The sequence below is a fragment of the Manacus candei genome, unplaced genomic scaffold, assembly GCF_025592945.1.
Source record: "Manacus candei isolate 608988 ecotype Guabito, Panama unplaced genomic scaffold, ASM2559294v1 h1tg000119l, whole genome shotgun sequence".
In the NCBI taxonomy this organism is placed as follows: Eukaryota; Metazoa; Chordata; class Aves; order Passeriformes; family Pipridae; genus Manacus; species Manacus candei.
In genome coordinates this window covers 3,656,363-3,674,306 of record NW_026138167.1, presented here as the reverse complement: position 1 = coordinate 3,674,306, position 17,944 = coordinate 3,656,363, and the positions used below count along the sequence as shown (strand labels likewise).

Below are 17,944 nucleotides of genomic sequence, written 5' to 3'. Positions count from 1 at the left end.
AATGAGGCGGCGGGGTGGGGCGCGGCGCTGCTCTCGCGAGATCTGCGCTGAGGGCCCGACGGAACCATGTTGCGGGCGGCGGCGGCGCAGCGGCTGCGGCGGGCGGTGAGTGCGGGGCAGCGGGGAGTGCGGGACCCCCGGGCCGCGCCCCGGGCACACGGGCCGGGGCCTTCCCGCCGAGGCCTTCGCGCCGCCCTTGCCGTGTGGAGCCTGCCCAGTGGGGCAAAGGTGGCGCGGGGCGGGGCGGGGCTGAGCTCCGCCCGCCCGGCAGCGGCGGCCGAGGGGTGTCCGGGGGGGAGTGCTTGGTGCCACTGGGGCCGGACTCCCCCGCTGGACTCCTCTCCCACTCCCTGGCTGTTATCAATAAAGTTTCCGAGCGGACGCCGGGTGTTTCGGGAGCCCTCTCCGGCGGTCAGGAGTTGCGGGCTGTTGTCCCGGTGGAAAGCTGCCGGAGGCATCAGGGCAGTCGTGAGCCCCCGGGAGTCCTCCCTCACATCCACCCGCCAGCGGGGTGAGCCCAGCAACAGGGTGCTTTCCTTACCACTGGAGAAGACCCCTAAAGGTTGTTACTGCAAACCCTAAACAACACTTGAAAAATATTTGTGGCTCAAGGAGAGGCTTTCTGGGGTATTGAGGGGTTGATACAGCGTTTCTCAGTCACAGCTGTGCAGAAATGTGATTGCTTTAACTATCCCAACCTGTGGACGAAGCTAATGCGAAACACTTGTTGCTTTTCCAGTTTGACCGTCATATGGCTCAGCTGGGAGGAGTGGGGCTTTTGGAGGCCGTTTGCTGCCTGGTGTGTCATTGTGGCTGTGTTACCAAGGTCTAGGTGACCTCAAGGTTAACTGGAGTGGATGATTGATGAAATGTCTCTGAATATCTACTTGAACTCTTAGCATCCACTGAGAGATACTCCCTCCACTAAAAATGTGTGTAAATAACCCATGTACACAACTTTAAATCTTGCAAGTTTCTTTTTGAGCTCTCCAAGGCTTTTATAGGTATTGCAGTTATGTAGAGCTCTAAAAGAGGAGTTATGGATATATTAAATGGTTTCAGATAATAAGCATCTCTTATAAGAGCAGCACAGGTAGACTAGGTCAGACGTGACAAAATTAATCAGAAAGTTCTAACTGTTGTAAGCATGGACATCTCGGTTGTTAGGCTGCAGGCTTTGTGGAGCAAAGGTCTTGATGATCTCTGAAGCTCCCGGGTCATATGGTACTGCTGTGTAAATAGTACTTTACTCACATGATCACTGCTCAATTCAGTTCTGTGTAATGGAAACGTGAGGTCAGCTCCTTGGTTTTCAGCCATACACATTTAAGCTCATAACTATAAAATAAAGCCAGTAAAGCGCCCTGTGCACCTTCAGTATGTGGGTAACAGTGTAGTCTGTGAGAGAAGTGAAACAAATTGCAAGTTTGTTTCACTTTTTGAAAAGTGCAAAGTTTTTCCCTGCTGACACTGTTCAATGGTCCGTGGAGTCTGGAGAGAAGCAGGAGGTATGAACCGTAAGGAGAGGTTGGAGTTCTGCATAACTTAAAGATGGGAGGACTGAGGAGAAGTGAGACTGCAAGTGCACGAAAATTGGTGCAGGGATGGGAATAAGCCACTTAGGGAGTTTGCTGTCAGTGTTGTCTGTGTTTCAAAATAGCTTTGTTGATTTTTACTAATGGTTTGCAAGGGATATGTCTGGAGAAGTTTATTCTGTGTTACATCTTCCTACTGCTGCTTCAATTCCTTTGTAATTTTATGTCTTTATTGTGATTGCAAAATCCTTTTTACAAAGTGTTTTTTTTTCTTTCTTTTTTTTACTTTTTTCCCTTGTTCTTTGCTGCAGTTGTAGCTCCTTTTCAGTTCAGGTGCCTTTATTGTTGTTTCTGTAGTTAGTGTTTCCTGAAGTTGTCTCTTAGACCTCTTCTGTAGGCAGATCTGTAGAGAGATTCTAGAAGTACATCCTTTATTGCTGGAGTTCCCTCCTCTCCCTGAACATACCAAAACTTTTTTTTTTTTGGTTTAAAGTTTTGCAGCTTAAAGACTGTCTCTTACTAGAATTAAGCATTGCTTTCCTTATTAAGCCATTATCTTTAGTAATACCCCAATTCCTAGTTCTTGGAGTCCCCTCCTGGGAACTTTACCCAGTGTTAATGATTCTCTATGAGATACAGAATTTCTGCTAAGCAGTTTTAAAACTTTATTTCCTAGCCAGTTTGCTTTTACAGCTAAGAAAATCAGCTCTAGAGATACCTTTGTGGGTCCAGCTGTTAGATGCTTTTGCCTTGTGAATGTCTATTCTGGTTTAGGTCTTGAAACTTCCAGAGGCTCCTCTAAAGAGGTTGGGAGACAAACTGCAGTTTCCCAGGTGAAGTGTCTGGCAGCCTGCTTTGTATTCATGCATGTTTGGAGCACGGGGCCGTGTAGAATTCACCTGCTGCAGCTCCTGCATTTTCTGGATGGCTTTTTGGCTGACCCATCTTGTGTCCCTGTGCTGGCCACACGTGTTACCCACAGAGCTGATTTCCTAATTCTTGTGTTATGTGTGTCCTTGGAGCAGGCTGCAGGCACCTGGCCATGACTGTTGCTACAGGGCCATCAGTGCTGCCACCAGTCTCACCCAGCAGCAAGCAAAGATCTGCAGCACTTCTCTCAGGGCTTTTCCAGCTGTTCATGCATTGTTTTTAGCATGTGAGCAACAAATCTGTATTTAAGAAGTGCTGGACATGTGCTGTCCAGGCAGCCTGTCCATAGCAATGCTGAAAGAGCAGCCCAGTTCAGTTTGCAGGGTGTTGTGTGAGGAGCCTTGTGAAGGTGTTGTGTGCAGGTGGGTGGGGACCTGGGGTGTCCGAGGTGTGACTTTACCTGGGCAGGTGTACTGGGCATGTCCAGATTGCTCAGGTTTTACTGGGACAGTAGCAGTTATTTTGTTGTTGTTTTGTCTGAAGCCTAGAAACCCAGATATTATGCTGACATTTTTCATGTTCTGCTTGGAAAGTATTACTGAGTGTCTCAGGTGGGGAGCAAAGAGATGCTTTGGAGAAACTTGATAGATTCAGTGAATCCTTTGGTACTTTTCAAGTGGCTTAATTGACCTGTACTGCACATCTAGGTTAATCTTAGCAACTTTCAGACATCTGGAAGTCAGAGGCCAGGTTTGCTCTACAGTAAACGCTGGGGTGGAGGGGGAAGTTGGGAACTCTGGACGGTTTTCATTCACAAATGTTTATTTTGGTACAAACTGAATCAGTGTCTGGAGTTTCCACCAGAGAGGACGTGCAGATGTTTCAGCTGTGGAGGAAGTGTGGGTGCCTGGCTGTGATTTGTATCTAAACCTAGGCAAAATAGACTTCCCAGTTCTACCTGTTGCTGCCACATCATTATCTGTTGTTGTGCTGCAGGAGCTACTCAGTGGCCCAAGTCTGTAGGATGTTTATCTGTAGCTGATTTCTTTGGATAGCCTGATTTTTCCAGAGCTTGGTTTTCACCAGGAACTTTCTGTGGCACAAGCACTGAGTGCTGTTCCCTCTCAAGGCATTATTTTCAGTGGTTTAATTAGTCTGTGTGTCTTATTTCTTGTGCTTTCTTCCCTTGCTGCCAGCTGGTCAGATTTATTCTCCACTTTCCTGGTTTATCTGGGCTTCAAAGTAGACATCCTGCCCAAATGCAGAAATTATGTCAGTGAAATAACAGGCTGTTCTCACACATGTGCAGCTGGACAAGTAACTTCATCAAAATAACTACCTGTCCTCTTCATTGACTCATGGCAGGTTCTTAGTTTTCAGGACCATATGTGACTGCATGAATTACCCTCTGGTTTTACTGCAGATTCTTTATTATAACCAACAAAAGTCAGTTTGGTTTTTTTTATTGAAAAAATTATTTAATGTGTGTTAGTGTATTAAAATTCAGACTCAGAAAGGAATCTTATTTGTCATCTAGGATTTTTACCCAAGATCTATAATGTGACTTTTGGTTTATTTTAAATCTGGTCTTATCTTTATGTTCAGAAATGTCATGCATAAAGTGACCTTCTGGTATTAATGTTGTGTATATTCCCTCAAATATAAAATGTAGGATTATTGGTTTAGAAATAATACCTAATTAGTGCTAATATAATACCTAATATCCAGTCTGCTCAAGCAACATCCATTGCTCTTATTCTTTTTGGCTAAAACCCAATTATTTCTCAGTTTATTCTAGAATAGTTTGACAGAATGATAGAGCTCCTCTGGTGGTGCAGCACTTATTTAGAGAAAAGATGATAATATAGTCAGAAATAAGTGTGTTTAAAATGCATGTGGCTCCCTTTGGAAATTTGAAAACTTCAGGATCTTCCAGGAGCATGGTCCACTTTACCCTGTGACATGAGTATAAATCACTGGAGAAGTGGGCTTTTTGCCACAAAAGCATGGATTTATTCCTCAAATGGTGACTAACATTTCATAACTTTTATTGCAAATGATGTATGAAACATAATCAAAAATACAGTGTCTGATCTATATTGGCAATAAATATTTTGTTACTGGCAATTGGTTTCAAACGAGCTCAGAGTATTTAATCACAGCAAGAAACCTTGAGCATCAAAGATGAAATGCAGAGCACTTTTACAAGAATCCTCATTGTTTTAATGTAAAGGGCAAATCACAATCCAGATTCTGGAAAAACTTCTCTTTGTATTTATATTTTTGCACTGTGATGAGGTTCAGGGAAGTGCTCAGGATTTACTCTCTCTGTGTGAAGTTGAGCATGGTGCAGGCTTTGTGGGGCTGAAGTCCAGATCCAAATTTTAGCCTCTCAGATTTTCTGGAGCTTTTTTTTATTATAAGCTGTAGATAAGTGCATGTTTGGCACGAGGGGAGATGGAGTTGGAATGTGTATGTTTAAAAAAGCAGTGTTTGGCTGTGCAGTCTTCAGTGTTGTGTTAGTGTTTGTGCCTTGGTCATATTAATGAATATATTTGGTTTTCCATGTGTTCCATATTACATTGATTGTAACTTGAGTCTTCAGTTAGGCCTTATGGAGGGTAAACAAAGTCTTGAAGAATAATATTCCTGTTCCCATCCCAAATGTTTTCCCTACCCTAGTTATTAGTCTTGGAGGAATAACGCTTTTCTCGTGTTCACCTGAATATTAGAGAGGAAAGTCTGAGTTTAGAATATTCTAGTTTGGTTTCATGGCAATTCTTTGCCTCACTTTTTATCTTTTTTTTTTTCTTTCATTTTTGCTTTAGGAGTTAAAGTTTGTATGTGGATGGTGAATTGCTCAGAATTATTATTTAAGGACCGTGAAATTGTGGTGGTAGACTACGTGCTCAAGTGTCAAATGTTTTAAAGGAAAAAGGGGAAAAAATAGAACCTGATGTTTGTAAAGATTTCTATTAGTGTGTTTTCAGGCTGTGAGCCCTTACTGCTTGATTATCACGCAGCCACTGCGTGCAATTTTACCTCTGCGTGCAATTTTACCTCTGCATGTAACTAAATATAAAAGTGGGTTCTGTAGCTAGATTTTGGTTAAAAGCTGTAATAAAACACCACCAGAGAACCACCCTAAAAAAACCAAGTATTTATTTGCAACCCTTGATTTCCTTGTGTCTTAGTCTCGGTGGTCTAATCTTTGTTCTTCAGGGTACTTGGTTAAGTTGCTCAACTGAACTTGAATGTAATGTGTGAAAATGTTTTTCTTTATTTTGTTCGGTATTTTCATGTGGATGTTTTAGTTTAAACACAGCATGTTATAGATTAGCTGAAGCCAAGCAAGTTTATGCCTTTTTGTTTTTTTTTAACACCTTGTATATTCTCCTTACTTATTAAAAATTCTCTAGAATTAGCCTGTTTGGTTTGCCAGCAGTGCTTCACGGTTTGCATAGCTGAAGAATTTCTGTCAAGCAGAACTGCTCCAAGGACAGTTTTTTATTTCAAAGCTGAGTACCAAACTCCTGTCTCTCTCCCTTCCTTTCAAGGCCTCGGTGCTGCAGAGGTTTCAGAGTACACTGGTCGTAGCCGAGCACAACAACGAGTCTCTCACGCCCATTACGCTCAACTCCATCGCCGCAGCAAAGAAACTGGGAGGGGAAGTTTCATGTTTAGTAGCTGGTACCAGCTGTGACAAGGTAGGAAATGCTGTTTTCATACTAATCAGTGAAACAATACTTGGTCAGCCTGAAAAATAACCTGTAGTGCAGAGGAACTGTACCAGGAATTGCTAATCTGCCGGAAACGTCCTGCACTTGAGCTGCTTCTCTTCTGAGGAGAAAATACGGGTTTAGATTTCATTTCACAGGGCACAGTGGCAGTACCAGTTCTCACGAGCTTGAGCGAGCACATTTTTATAGGACTGAAGGACAGTTAACTTCTAAAACAAGATTTCTCTGTGAAGTTCGAAAGACAAATATTGCAGTGCTAAGAATTTGGAAAGAAGGTTGCACTTGCTCAAATGGAAACCAGCAGAAGTAAAACAGCCCAGTGACAAATTTGACTTCTGAGCAACTTGCTTTTACTAGTCAACTACTAGTTCCATAGAAAGAGTGTGTCTGCATCCTAAAATTCTGAAATTAATGCTTCTTGACTTTGTCACATATCTCACGTACGAAAAAAGTTCTTTGTATGTCGGCTGTGTATTGTTAGTGTGATTTTTTTGTGTGCAAAATTTAGAGACAATGTGGTTAGTACGTTAGTGGCACTTTTATTCCAGCAGGATTTACTCTTGTGTGAGCAGTGGAAGTGCAGAAAACTATGCCTAATATTTTACATACTGTTTATGAACTGTTATTTTGAAAGCAACAGGTAGTATCTCATGAAGGAGGCACGCTTAGGGCAGCTAATTCACTAAGAGGTGGAGAAACCTCAGTGGCTACTCAGGTGTCTGAGGTGGAGACAAAGCAAATATTTGTCTAAATCAAGAAAATTAAAAAAAAACATTGCCCGAAAAATCTGTCTTTAATTTTCCTTATTCTCTGGCACTTGCATAGTAGAAAAATGATTGTGAATGTTTTGTTTGGTTGGGTTTTCTTAATGCTAAGTATATGGTGTCTGTTTGGCAAGGTATGCTATGCTGGGAAAAAGTATTTTACAAAAAATGAAGGTTTGGGGTTTTTTTTAAGAGCCAGTGACTCAAAGGGATGTTCTGCAGCAGCTATGAGGGAGTTCTCTATTTATTTCCTTTTGTTAATTTTTGAGGGTAAACTGATACTCATCAAACTCAGTAAAACTACCCTGGTTCTGGGACAATGCATGTGGTCTCCAGACCTTGCTGTCAGTCCTCTTCTCTCTGATCTGTAATAACCCTTTTATCATTTAAACTTCACTTGTGCTAATTTAAAGGGAAAAAAAATGCATAAATATAAATTGAAAATACACATCGTGTCAGGGGCAAAAAGTCAGATGCAAATACGGGATTGCTCCTAAAATTTGGACGAAGATCATAACATTGCTGTACATTTGTATTTGCTTGTGTGGTAGACAGTGACTGATTTTAAAAGAAAGTAGGATTGGTTTCTTGCTGCTTACACTGGAATACTGAGCAATAATCCTCACTCGTGACTGTTACTGGCTGCAGGAATAACTGAGGAGATCAGTGTGTGATCCTGAAGGCAGGAGACAAGCTTTCCTCTGGTTGATTTGCTTTGTAGTTTTCTTATTCACAAGTCCATTTGCATTATCCCATAAGGCACTATGCTGTGAGTTAGGAGAGCTATATTTTATTCCATCAGGTTCGTTCTGATTTTGAAATTCATGTACTTTAGGTTCTGGTTTTAACTAATCTATAGGCTGTGAGCTCTTTGCCACGGGGATTCTCCTGTTATTTGTTTGTGGTGCCTGTTATAACACAAACTAATAATAATTCACTTGTGATCATAGGTAGCACAAGAAGTCAGCAAAGTGCAGGGTGTTGCAAAAGTTCTCGTGGCTCAGCACGATGTGTACAAGGGATTTCTGGCAGGTGAGAGTTGTTCTGACCTATTAACAAAAGAAATTGTATTTATATTTGTGCTTGAAAAGAAGATAGTTGTGAATTCTGAGCAATATATTTTTATTCTCAGAGGAGCTGACTCCCTTGATTGTGGAAACTCATAAAAAATTTAAGTACACCCACATTTGTGCTGGAGCATCTGCCTTTGGGAAGGTAAGTAGATCAAAGTCCATCCAAAAGTTCTTGTAGAAAAGAGACAGACACTGCTGTAGGTAAGAGTTGTGAATCAAAGGCGTGAGAGAAGTCAGCCATGGACACTTCTGAGTCTGCAAACAATGTTACAGCAGTTCACTTAAGAGGTCATTAGTTAGAAACACTGAGTGATGTTTGATTTTTATTATGGGCTGATGTGGACAAAAGAACAGCGTAGAAGAAATATTCCGTGGTAACAATATAGGACTGGGTACAAGAGGCAAAATAGGTTGTGATCTGAGAGCATGAAAATTGTAAAGAAAAGCACAGCAAATCAGGATGAAAAATGTATTATTTGCATATTAAAATGAAAGTGGGCAGACCTATTGGAAGCAAATTTTTTTTTGGAGGGAGAATTGCATCTGCGATCTAAGTCATGTACATTGAAATGTCTGTAAGCATATATAAATAACACAGATCTAAGTCTCAGCCAAGATGTTTTTTAATGAAAATATGATTTTTCAAAACTTGTTTTCTCAAGGAATATGTTTTTAAGTGCATGGAGAGCCTCAGTGCTAACAATCTGGGCAACATCGTGGTGCAGCAAATTAGGGAGAAAGGGTACTTGAGAAATCCTGCCGCTGTAGGATGAATAATGACATCAGCCTCCCATCTGACTACTTTCACTTCCAATCAATATCAATCTGTATACTTCTATTTTTGCTAAGAGAAATCTTTTATGTACCTTTTTTGCTAAGAGAAATCTTCTATGTGCCTTAAGTCTTAGGGGTTTGACTTTTTTTTTTATATTTGAGCTGTGGTGTCGTAGTAAAAGTTAATAGCTTTTGCTTTAAAGCTTACACTGCCATTTTTGAGTGCTTCATGTGAGTAAAGATTTCAGAACTGGGCCCCTTTGTGTTGTACCAGATTAGGAGGCAGACAAAGAGCAAGCAATCATCTTGTTATCATTGATTTGTTCATCATTTTTGCTGCTCTTTTTTTCCCTCTTTCCCACTCATAAAGGTGCTAAGTAATGTTAGGTAAATTTCAAAGCAAAAGAATATGTATTTTAATATCAAAAATAAATTTTTGTCTTTTGGAAGAAGATTGTAGGGTTTTTTTTTTTACTGCCTCTGGCAACTACCTTCCAAAAGTACCTTTTTTTTTTCTTGAAGTGCTAAGAGCTCAGCAATCCATAATTGTCAATTTTCTGAGTAAATGGCATCTATATTCAGTTTTAAACTATTTGAAGCAAATAAGCCTCCTAATTTAAGATATTGAATTAAGGGTTTACTTACAGTAAGTCTCATAAAACGTCTAATGTTATTACAGTAATGGGATTTTATTTGGCTGCTAAAGCTACATGAGAAGCCCCACGAAAATCTTAGTTCTGTGTGTCTTTTTTACTTAAAGACAGCATTATATGAAGTTAAAGTCGGGTCAGCAGGTGTTCTTTTACTGACCATGTGTATTTTAGTTAGCATTTGCTCTGCTAATTTTTCATCTCTAACTTCTAGAATCTCATTCCCAGAGTGGCTGGTAAACTTGGTGTTGCCCCTGTTTCTGACATTATTGAAATTAAGTCCCCAGACACTTTTGTGAGAACTATCTATGCAGGTGGGTAATCACAAAAGGTGTGTGGTATTTATGCAATAACAGACCCAATTCTACTAACTTTCCTACATGATCCTGTTGTTAGAACCCTGGAAAATGATAGGAATTTTCACTCTACCATCCGAAATGCTGTGGTTCATAAAAAATGAAGCCTGGGGATGGACATGATGCTCCCTGGGTGAGAAAGCAAGTAAGCCCAACAGCTTTGGGACTAGCATGTCAAACCCAGGTCTGTCACCTTCATGAATAGAATTTGGTCAGATCCTTTGTACATGTTTCTTTGTTAATGCCCTGCTGATCAGATTTTGCAGAGCGTAAGACATGAAGTTAATTGTCCAGCTGTATTTAATAGGACCAGCATTAGTTCTGATTTAAGATACCCCAGGGTTATTTTTTTCCAATTATGAAGACATTGAACAAATTATTTATAATATTTAATTGGATTAATTTGCAATTCTTTTTTCACTCTTGTTTCTCTAATGCTTGGCTGACACTGTGTTTTATTTTAGATATGAGCTCATTAGCTTGTGTTTCTTAATTTTACGGTACAGGACTGTACCACATGTACCAGCATGGTGTTACATTTTGAGTTACGTTACCAGAATGTGGTTTTTAAGTTTTTAACTTAAAATATGGTTTTTAAGTTTTTAAGTTGCTTCCCAGTAATTCGCAGTTTCAAGATGACTTCGTTTATGAATAGTTTGTTTAGAAAAATGTTGCAGCATTTTTTTTCTTTTAGTGTTCCCTGCAGCCTGCAGTGTGAAGTATTGTATTATATTATAAGAGAAACACAGTCCCACAGATACTTGGGGGAGGCCTCATTGTCTTCAGTTCTGATGAGTTCATGCAACAGGATAAAAGATCTACTTTGAATTATAGACAAAGTTGGTTTTTTTTGTCCTTTCTGAAATTTAAAAGCTCATCCATAAGAGATGATTTGAATGCTTTGTATCCTTTAAAAATAGAGCATTTGTCATTATACTTCTGAAACATGGGGCTAAAAAGTAAATTAAACTATTTGTAATCTGTATTTATTAAGTGCCAGGTTTTGGTCACCTAAAACTGCAATTTTGGGAAGTACCTTTGTGGATATTGTTCTAGTACAACAGCTAACGTGTTTTTGATATTAGGTTGTGTTGTTTTGTGGGGTTTTTTTAAGCCCAATATGTCTGATAATCATCTTTAAATTTTCAATGTGCCTTTTTTGTTAGGAAATATTCTTTGCACTGTGCAGTGTGATGAAGCAGTTAAAGTGTTCACTGTACGAGGAACTTCGTTTGAGGCTGCACCAGCAAGTGGTGGCAGTGCCAGTGTAGAAAAGTGTGAGTATTTGTTCTGGGATTCTGTTGTTTTATGTAATGGTTAGTTTTGCCCACTGCATGGTGATGTTTTGTAGAAGCATCTGTCAAAACAAACTGATTGTTGTAATGTTAGCTTTATACTTTTAGTACAGGTACTTGTGCTGTTTAGTGATGTCTGCTATGGATTATCTGCTCAGTTCCTCCCTTTTCTTTGACTTGAAAAGGAGATTGTCTCTGCTGAAATCTCTGCTTGTTGTGCTCGCTGCTTAAACTTCTGCTACTGTAATCTTGAAACTTCAAGTAAGGACAAGTTACAGCTGTTTGAATAACCAGATTGGTTTTCAAAACAAGACTGAGCAAAAATAAAAGTGGCTGGCTCTCCACAGTTTTGGTTTAATCATATTGCAATCGAGATGGGTCATTACATCACCAAGCTAAATTAGAAGCGGTTTAAATTGATTTGAGAACACCCAGTTGTTGATCAGTTTTAACTATCTCAGTTTAAATTACTATTTAATGAAGCCAGTGTAGCTTTCATAGTAGAGAGATCCAGTCACAGAATGACAAAGTAGTTGAGGTTGGAAGGGATCTCTAGACATCATAGTCCAGCCCCTGCGAGAAGTTGCCTGGGACTGTGTCTAGTCAGGCTTTGAGTATCTCCACATGTGGAGACTTCACAGCCACTCTGGGCAACCTGTTTGATCACTTCTGCTGTTTTTCACTGTGGGCCTTTTTCCTTGTGATGTAGTGCCTGCCTCTGAACCTTCCTGTATTTCTTATGTCTGTTAATGTTAGAAATGTTACTTCAGATCAGTATATTGCACTGTCAGTGCATCACCTAAGTGACTTCTTTGCCTGTCTGAGTAAGAAGCACAGGTCTTGTGCTGGGTTCCTGTCAATGTGTAGCATTTATACAACAGAACTTCATTTCAGTGCAGCTGGTAGTGAATGAGACTTGTACCCAGAGCCACAGAGCAACTACTGACAGTGGTTAAAGCTTGCAGTAGAGTTGGTTGGAGAATGAACTGTGCTTTAAGTTTAAGCTCAGATTTAAAAGGTTGAAAATACCTGCTTTCTCATTTTTCTTGTGGGTGTTTTTGTTTATCTGATGAATGCAGTGACCCCTCCACCCCCCGTTGGTCTCTCTGAATGGATTGAGCAGAAGTTGACAAAAAGCGATCGGCCGGAGCTCACCAGTGCAAAAGTGGTGGTGTCAGGGGGTGAGTTAGATAATATGGAAACTGTCTTGTGATGCATTTAAGTACCTCTTCCTAAATAGTGTCTGTAGCAGAACACTGTAATGTGATACATTTAAAAAAAAAATTATGATGTAATTCTGAAATATGCCATAGGGGCTGCTGGGAAGGCACTCAACATGTATGCTTTGTGGGGAGGGAGAACATGAGTTTAACATATGCTGGTTGGCTTTGTAAGAACATTGTCATATTTGGTGAGTCCCTTTCAAATTTTAGCAATATGAAGTGCTATTAGATGGAAATCTATCATATTTAAAATTACTGCTAATTATTACAGGCAGTCCAACCATTATTATGCAGTGACTTTAATGATTTTAAACCCCATTATGTTTGTATTCTGCTCCTCGGGTATTGAGTGATGGACTGTGATTTTTACTGTATGCCTATGGCTAAAATGATTCCTTAGTTATCCCACTACAGAATTTTGTACCTAAAGCCAGCAGAGGGAGCACAAATTAGTTGAAAAAAATGCTGTTTCCCTGATTTTGGAGGATGATGTGGACGGTGCTGTGTGCCGGAAGGAAACAAGACAGTGGTGTTGGTTTATACATATAAAATATTAATCACAAAGACAAAAGCTAAATCTCCAAGTATTACATACTGGTTAGTAATGCATCCAAAAATACCCTGTGCAGGCGTGTCTTCGAGTCTTTGCAAACTCAAATATTCCTATGGAAAGTGGGCAATAAAATAAATATAGGCAATAAACATAACAAAAAATAAACATAGCAAAAAAATAAGCATAGGCAATAAGAAAATCTTAAAGCATATTATGTTCTTCTTTCTTGATCTTTTTTTTGTTCTTAACTTTTAAGGGAGGGGGATGAAGAGTGGTGAAAATTTCAAGTTATTATATGACCTTGCAGATCAACTGCATGCTGCAGGTAAACTTGTTTTTCTCTGTTTCTGTTTAACCCTGTTCATTATATTTTAAAATGTCACATTAAAAACAATGTTCATCTTGAGTCTTTTATTTTCATGTATTAAATAAACTCTTAGAATCCTCTTACTTTAGTAACAGATGAAGTTTTGTCAACTGTATTTACATGCCTGTGTAGGCAGCAAAATGCTGAACTGTAATATTCCCTGTCCTTCTCAAGTCTCCAGAACAGAAGCTTGCAGACAGAAAGTGAAGTTGTCTTAGGTCACTTTGAAGAGCTGATATTTTGTTCATACATCCTTTTATACCACTCCTTTACAGAATCCTGTTCACATTTGTTGTAGTTCGAGTGACTCTGTCCTTTTGCTGTGCTCTTGTGTGAATAGGAGCAAACCAACCATATACAGTGTTGAGCTAAGTATTTTTATGTAAAGGCTGGGGGAGAAGGAGGAACTGTTTGCTTTAACGTTTCAATTTCATTAATTTTAGCTTTCACAAGTGTATAAATTTATAGTTTTACATGACTGGCTTTGTTTTTAAATTGGTGTCTTCGTTAACTAAATGTCCATATGGCATTTTCAAGTTTACTTTGATATTTTTCTTTACCATGCCTGACTTCTGAGATTCACAGCAATTCAAGATGCCACATATGTTCTATTCAAACTTGAAGGAACATTTTGGGAAGGCATTTATGGGAAAATCCTCTTGACAAAGCAACAAGAAAAAATAATGGAAATGTGCCAGACTGAAATCCTTGGGTTTAAATATATGGCCCTTTGGTGCTGGGAGTAAGGATTTCCTGTTGCTTATGAAGTGCATTAGCACTCAGTATTTGGAAGTTTTTAGCTAGTGGTATAGAGAAGGATTACCATAAGAGCTTTTAAGAGGGAAGTTTCTAAATACGTGCCCTTAGAGTGTGGGACTCTTCAGTAAAACCCATGTGCTTTTATGGTGATAGAAATTTGGCTCGCTAATATTTAAAAAAAAAAACCCATTGGAAATATTTTCTTTCAACTAGTTGGAGCTTCCCGTGCAGCTGTTGACGCTGGCTTTGTTCCTAATGACTTGCAAGTCGGACAGACGGGCAAAATAGTAGCACCAGTAAGTATGGAAATGTCTCTCATAACAGAGCTGTGATGTTTTCTAGTGTGCATTTTCCTTCAGAGCACGCACTGAGAGGTGAGCTGAGCCTTGGTACTGAGCCTGACAGGAAAATCTGAGTGTGCCCAGTGTGATACTTGCCCACGCGTTCCCAGAGCGACAGAAGCAGGCTGTGATGGAGATCTCTCCCAGGGGTCAATCAGATGTGTCCTGCCAGGGGTTTTGCACTATGGACTTTTTCACAGTTGCCTGTGCTGAACATTTTCTAGCTTTCTAGCAGCCAACATTGATACACTAAAAGATGGCGTTACCAACAGAAACTTGAAATTATATTGATCAGGGCTTGATCTCTGGCAATTGTGCGTTCTAGGTTTTTACAGGTGATGGTTTTTTAAAAACTTCTTGTAACTGGATGATGGCAGTACAGTCTAAGCAAAATTTTTGTAAGATATGAAAGTGCAAGAAGTTTAAGAGATAAATAATCTGCAGGTTGGCAGCCATACTCTAATGAGTGTCTTAATATTGGGTCACAACCTGCTGCACATCTTTTTCTGCTATTTTTGCATCGTGCTGTCACTGGCAACTGATTTCTGTGTCTTTTTGTATCTGTGCAGGGCTTTCTGTCCTGTAGGGGTCTGAGACTACTTTCATTGTTGTTTGTGGCCTGAGGAGATGAGAGGAAAGCAGTGGACAGATAAAGCACTTGAGTGTTTGTAAATAAGAAGGTACAGCTGTAGCTCGTCTGAGTGTGGGGCAGGGTGTGCAGTACGGTCTGAGCTGTGATGATCATGGCCATGAGCAGGGAATTGTGACCAAGGACACGGGCAGGTGTGGCCATCTGTCAGGGGTATCTGAGCTACAGAGTGCAGTAAAGGTTTAGCCTCTCAGTAAGCAGTTCTTTGTGTATGGCAACAGAAGGCACTGAGGAACAACTTTTTACTTGAGACCAGAAAGGAAGAATGAGCTGGAACTTACTAGAGAAACTTTTCATATGTCAACTGCTGCATTAACTGATTTGTAATAATTTAAATAATACTAAAAAGCTGTCCAAAACCTTGCTAAGATCTGAAAAGTTTTGCCTTTCTATCATTATGAGCTGCAAATTCAAGAAATTCAAACCCTGTCCATTATTTTGCTCGTGATTCATCTGTCAAGACAGAGCAATACTTGGGTATCAAAGACAGGAACTTGTGATTCCTGGAGTCTGTTGTCAGTTCTGCCTACTGTGTTTTCTTGAACAAGATGCTTTGTGCTCCTGATTCCTTTTGTCTTGAATTGTGGATAAGGATGTTTGCTGCTTTTCTCAAAGTCCTCATCAGAGGCCATCTGAGGGATAGCCCTGTGGGGCTGAGTGGAGCTATTTCTAGGCATGCTAATGTAAATAACCTGTAAATCTATATGGTAACCAACTTCTACAAAAAATAGCTTCTGAGAAGTAGGCCTATTGATAAGACAAGGTCTGCCTGTTTGCAGAGTGTGTCCTTCTACAGTATTGATAGCAATATTAAACTCTGTGCAAGGAAATTGTGAGGCTCTGCAGATTATAAATGCAACCCTAACTCTTTCTGCTTACCAGGGTGTAAGCCAAGTGTCATTTAACTGTGTCTTTTGAAAGGACATGAGATGAGGCTGACCATCCTTAGTTCTCCACTACCCAAATATCCATTAATGAGGTGGAGAATACTAATTTGAAGACAGCTCAGCTCTGGTTTATGTGTCTCAAGGCTCAACAATGAGCATTCTTTCCAGAGTCAAGGGCATATAAACAATTATGTTGAAACAAAAAAGGCTACTTTTTGATGAAGATACAATGCCATTTTTTGCCACAGATGGCCCATAGCGACATGTGAAAGTCATAAGAACATACAACCACAGCACAGGGTCACATCAGTGTTGTCATTGTCATCTTCTGGAGGTTGTTGGAACAGCCATTAGTCGGGACTGACGAATGAATGTGTCAATAAATGATCCGAACTGGCACAATTGTGTGGTGCTGCATCTGTTTGTCAGCAGGGCTGATGCATTTTTCTCTCATCTCCCTTCTTAACAAATAGTTATTAAACAGTGAGTTCTGCAGAGTGCTGAAAATTATATGTCCCTTCTTTGAAATCGTTCAGATCTTTCATCAGAATCTTGAAATACGTGCAAGGACAACCTACGGTGGTTTAAAAGTATGGAAAATATTATATGTTAACTGTAATGAAAGTGCAAGTTGAATTGAGACTAAGCCCACAAAGCTGCTGACTAGAACTAATTTTTCAGTGTGCTGGATAGGTATCTTAAATATGAGGCAATTGAAAGCTGCAAATTCTTAATTTAACATTCCTAATTCTATTTCACTGTGTTTTTGGTACTTTAGTGAGAAAATTATTCTGTGCAGTGGAAGATAGAGTTGACTTGGAGGAGTAGAACTGAGCTTTTTTGATCAGATCAGGATGACACTGGCTGTTTTAACAGTTCTCAAGATGCTGCTTTTCTCCTGTATATGCTTGGTACCAGCAGTTCAGGGAGAGCTTGTGATGTTCTACCTGGAGAATTGCAGAGCAGGTTTGTCCTTTGGTCAGTTATATTTGCTGAGACCCAAGGTTTGTGTGCAGTTTTGGGCTCCAGTTGACACGGTGCCCTTGTGGGTGTGTGGGTTTTAAGGAGGGGAAGAGTCTGGGATATGGAAAACTGTTGTAGTTGGAGACCCGACTGCTCTCCCGTGCAGCTGCTCCTTCCTGATGGGAAAGTGTCTCAGTGCCTGCTCTTACCCTTCTATTAATAGTCTCTTGCCCGGTCTCAGTGGAGGATTGGAATGCATTGTTTTTAAAGGACTCTGGAATTGGGTCATTTTTGAGCCTGCAGAGGGAAAAGGGTTAGTTACAAGCTCAGGAAGAGGGGAGGTGCTTCTGCTGCTTTTTCTGTGTGACTGCTGTGGAGTATTTCTGTGCTCATCACTGGGTAAGAAGAGAATAGTCTAAAAGGTCTGCTTAATTCTTCCACTTGTCTTTGACTGTAGATCTGGGGGAAGGAGGGGTAATTTTCAACATTGGTCCTTCAGTAGTTCTGTGACTGGCTTCAGTTTTTAAGATGCAGCCCAGCCAGTGCATCACAGGACACAAGAACCTCAGAGCCACAGCAGCTTTCCCAAAATCCCCAGGTATTAATGCAACACACAGAACAGTTAATACTCACAGAACAGTTGGAGTTCATTTTGCTTAGGTGATGGAAGAATGCAGTTAATTAAGGAGTACAGATTTCACCTTCTTTCTGTCTGAGACTTGATTCTACCTCTCTCTTCCAGAATAGCCTTGGATCACTCAGCTTCAAGGTTTTGTTCATGTTGGTAGTCATGCAGATTGTTGGGGTTTCTTTGGTAATTTTTCTCTTGTACAATTTTATTCCAGTGAAAGTATTCAGTGTATTATTTTTGCTTCTGTTTGTAGCTTTTTTTACCTATTGATTTCAAGTGATTGCAGCTCCTATTTGAACATTCTGTCTTATGAAAGAGAAGGCTGATTTGTATTATATGATGAGATGGAAGGAAGGAAGTTTTTAGGCATAAGTGGATATATTAAAATATAAAATGTTGCCTTCCTAATGAAAAAAGCAGTTCAGTATATTCAGTGTCTTTAATCAGTGACAACTATTTTAGCATATTTTTTAAAATTAGAAGCCAGTTGTTTTCCACTATTTCTTATATGCAG

At 40.0% G+C, this 17,944-nt stretch overlaps 1 protein-coding gene across 1 annotated transcript in view; it reads left to right on the top strand.

Annotated features, from left to right (window-relative positions):
- ETFA (electron transfer flavoprotein subunit alpha) overlaps window positions 1-17,944 on the top strand; it is a 29,375-nt gene continuing 11,431 nt past the window's right edge. The window contains exons 1-9 of the mRNA XM_051770381.1: window positions 1-105; window positions 5,963-6,112; window positions 7,860-7,941; window positions 8,042-8,124; window positions 9,621-9,720; window positions 10,929-11,039; window positions 12,137-12,238; window positions 13,090-13,158; window positions 14,173-14,255. Of these exons, the coding sequence (XP_051626341.1) occupies window positions 67-105; window positions 5,963-6,112; window positions 7,860-7,941; window positions 8,042-8,124; window positions 9,621-9,720; window positions 10,929-11,039; window positions 12,137-12,238; window positions 13,090-13,158; window positions 14,173-14,255 (819 nt within the window). The 5' untranslated portion in view covers window positions 1-66. The remainder of the gene's footprint in view (window positions 106-5,962; window positions 6,113-7,859; window positions 7,942-8,041; window positions 8,125-9,620; window positions 9,721-10,928; window positions 11,040-12,136; window positions 12,239-13,089; window positions 13,159-14,172; window positions 14,256-17,944) is intronic.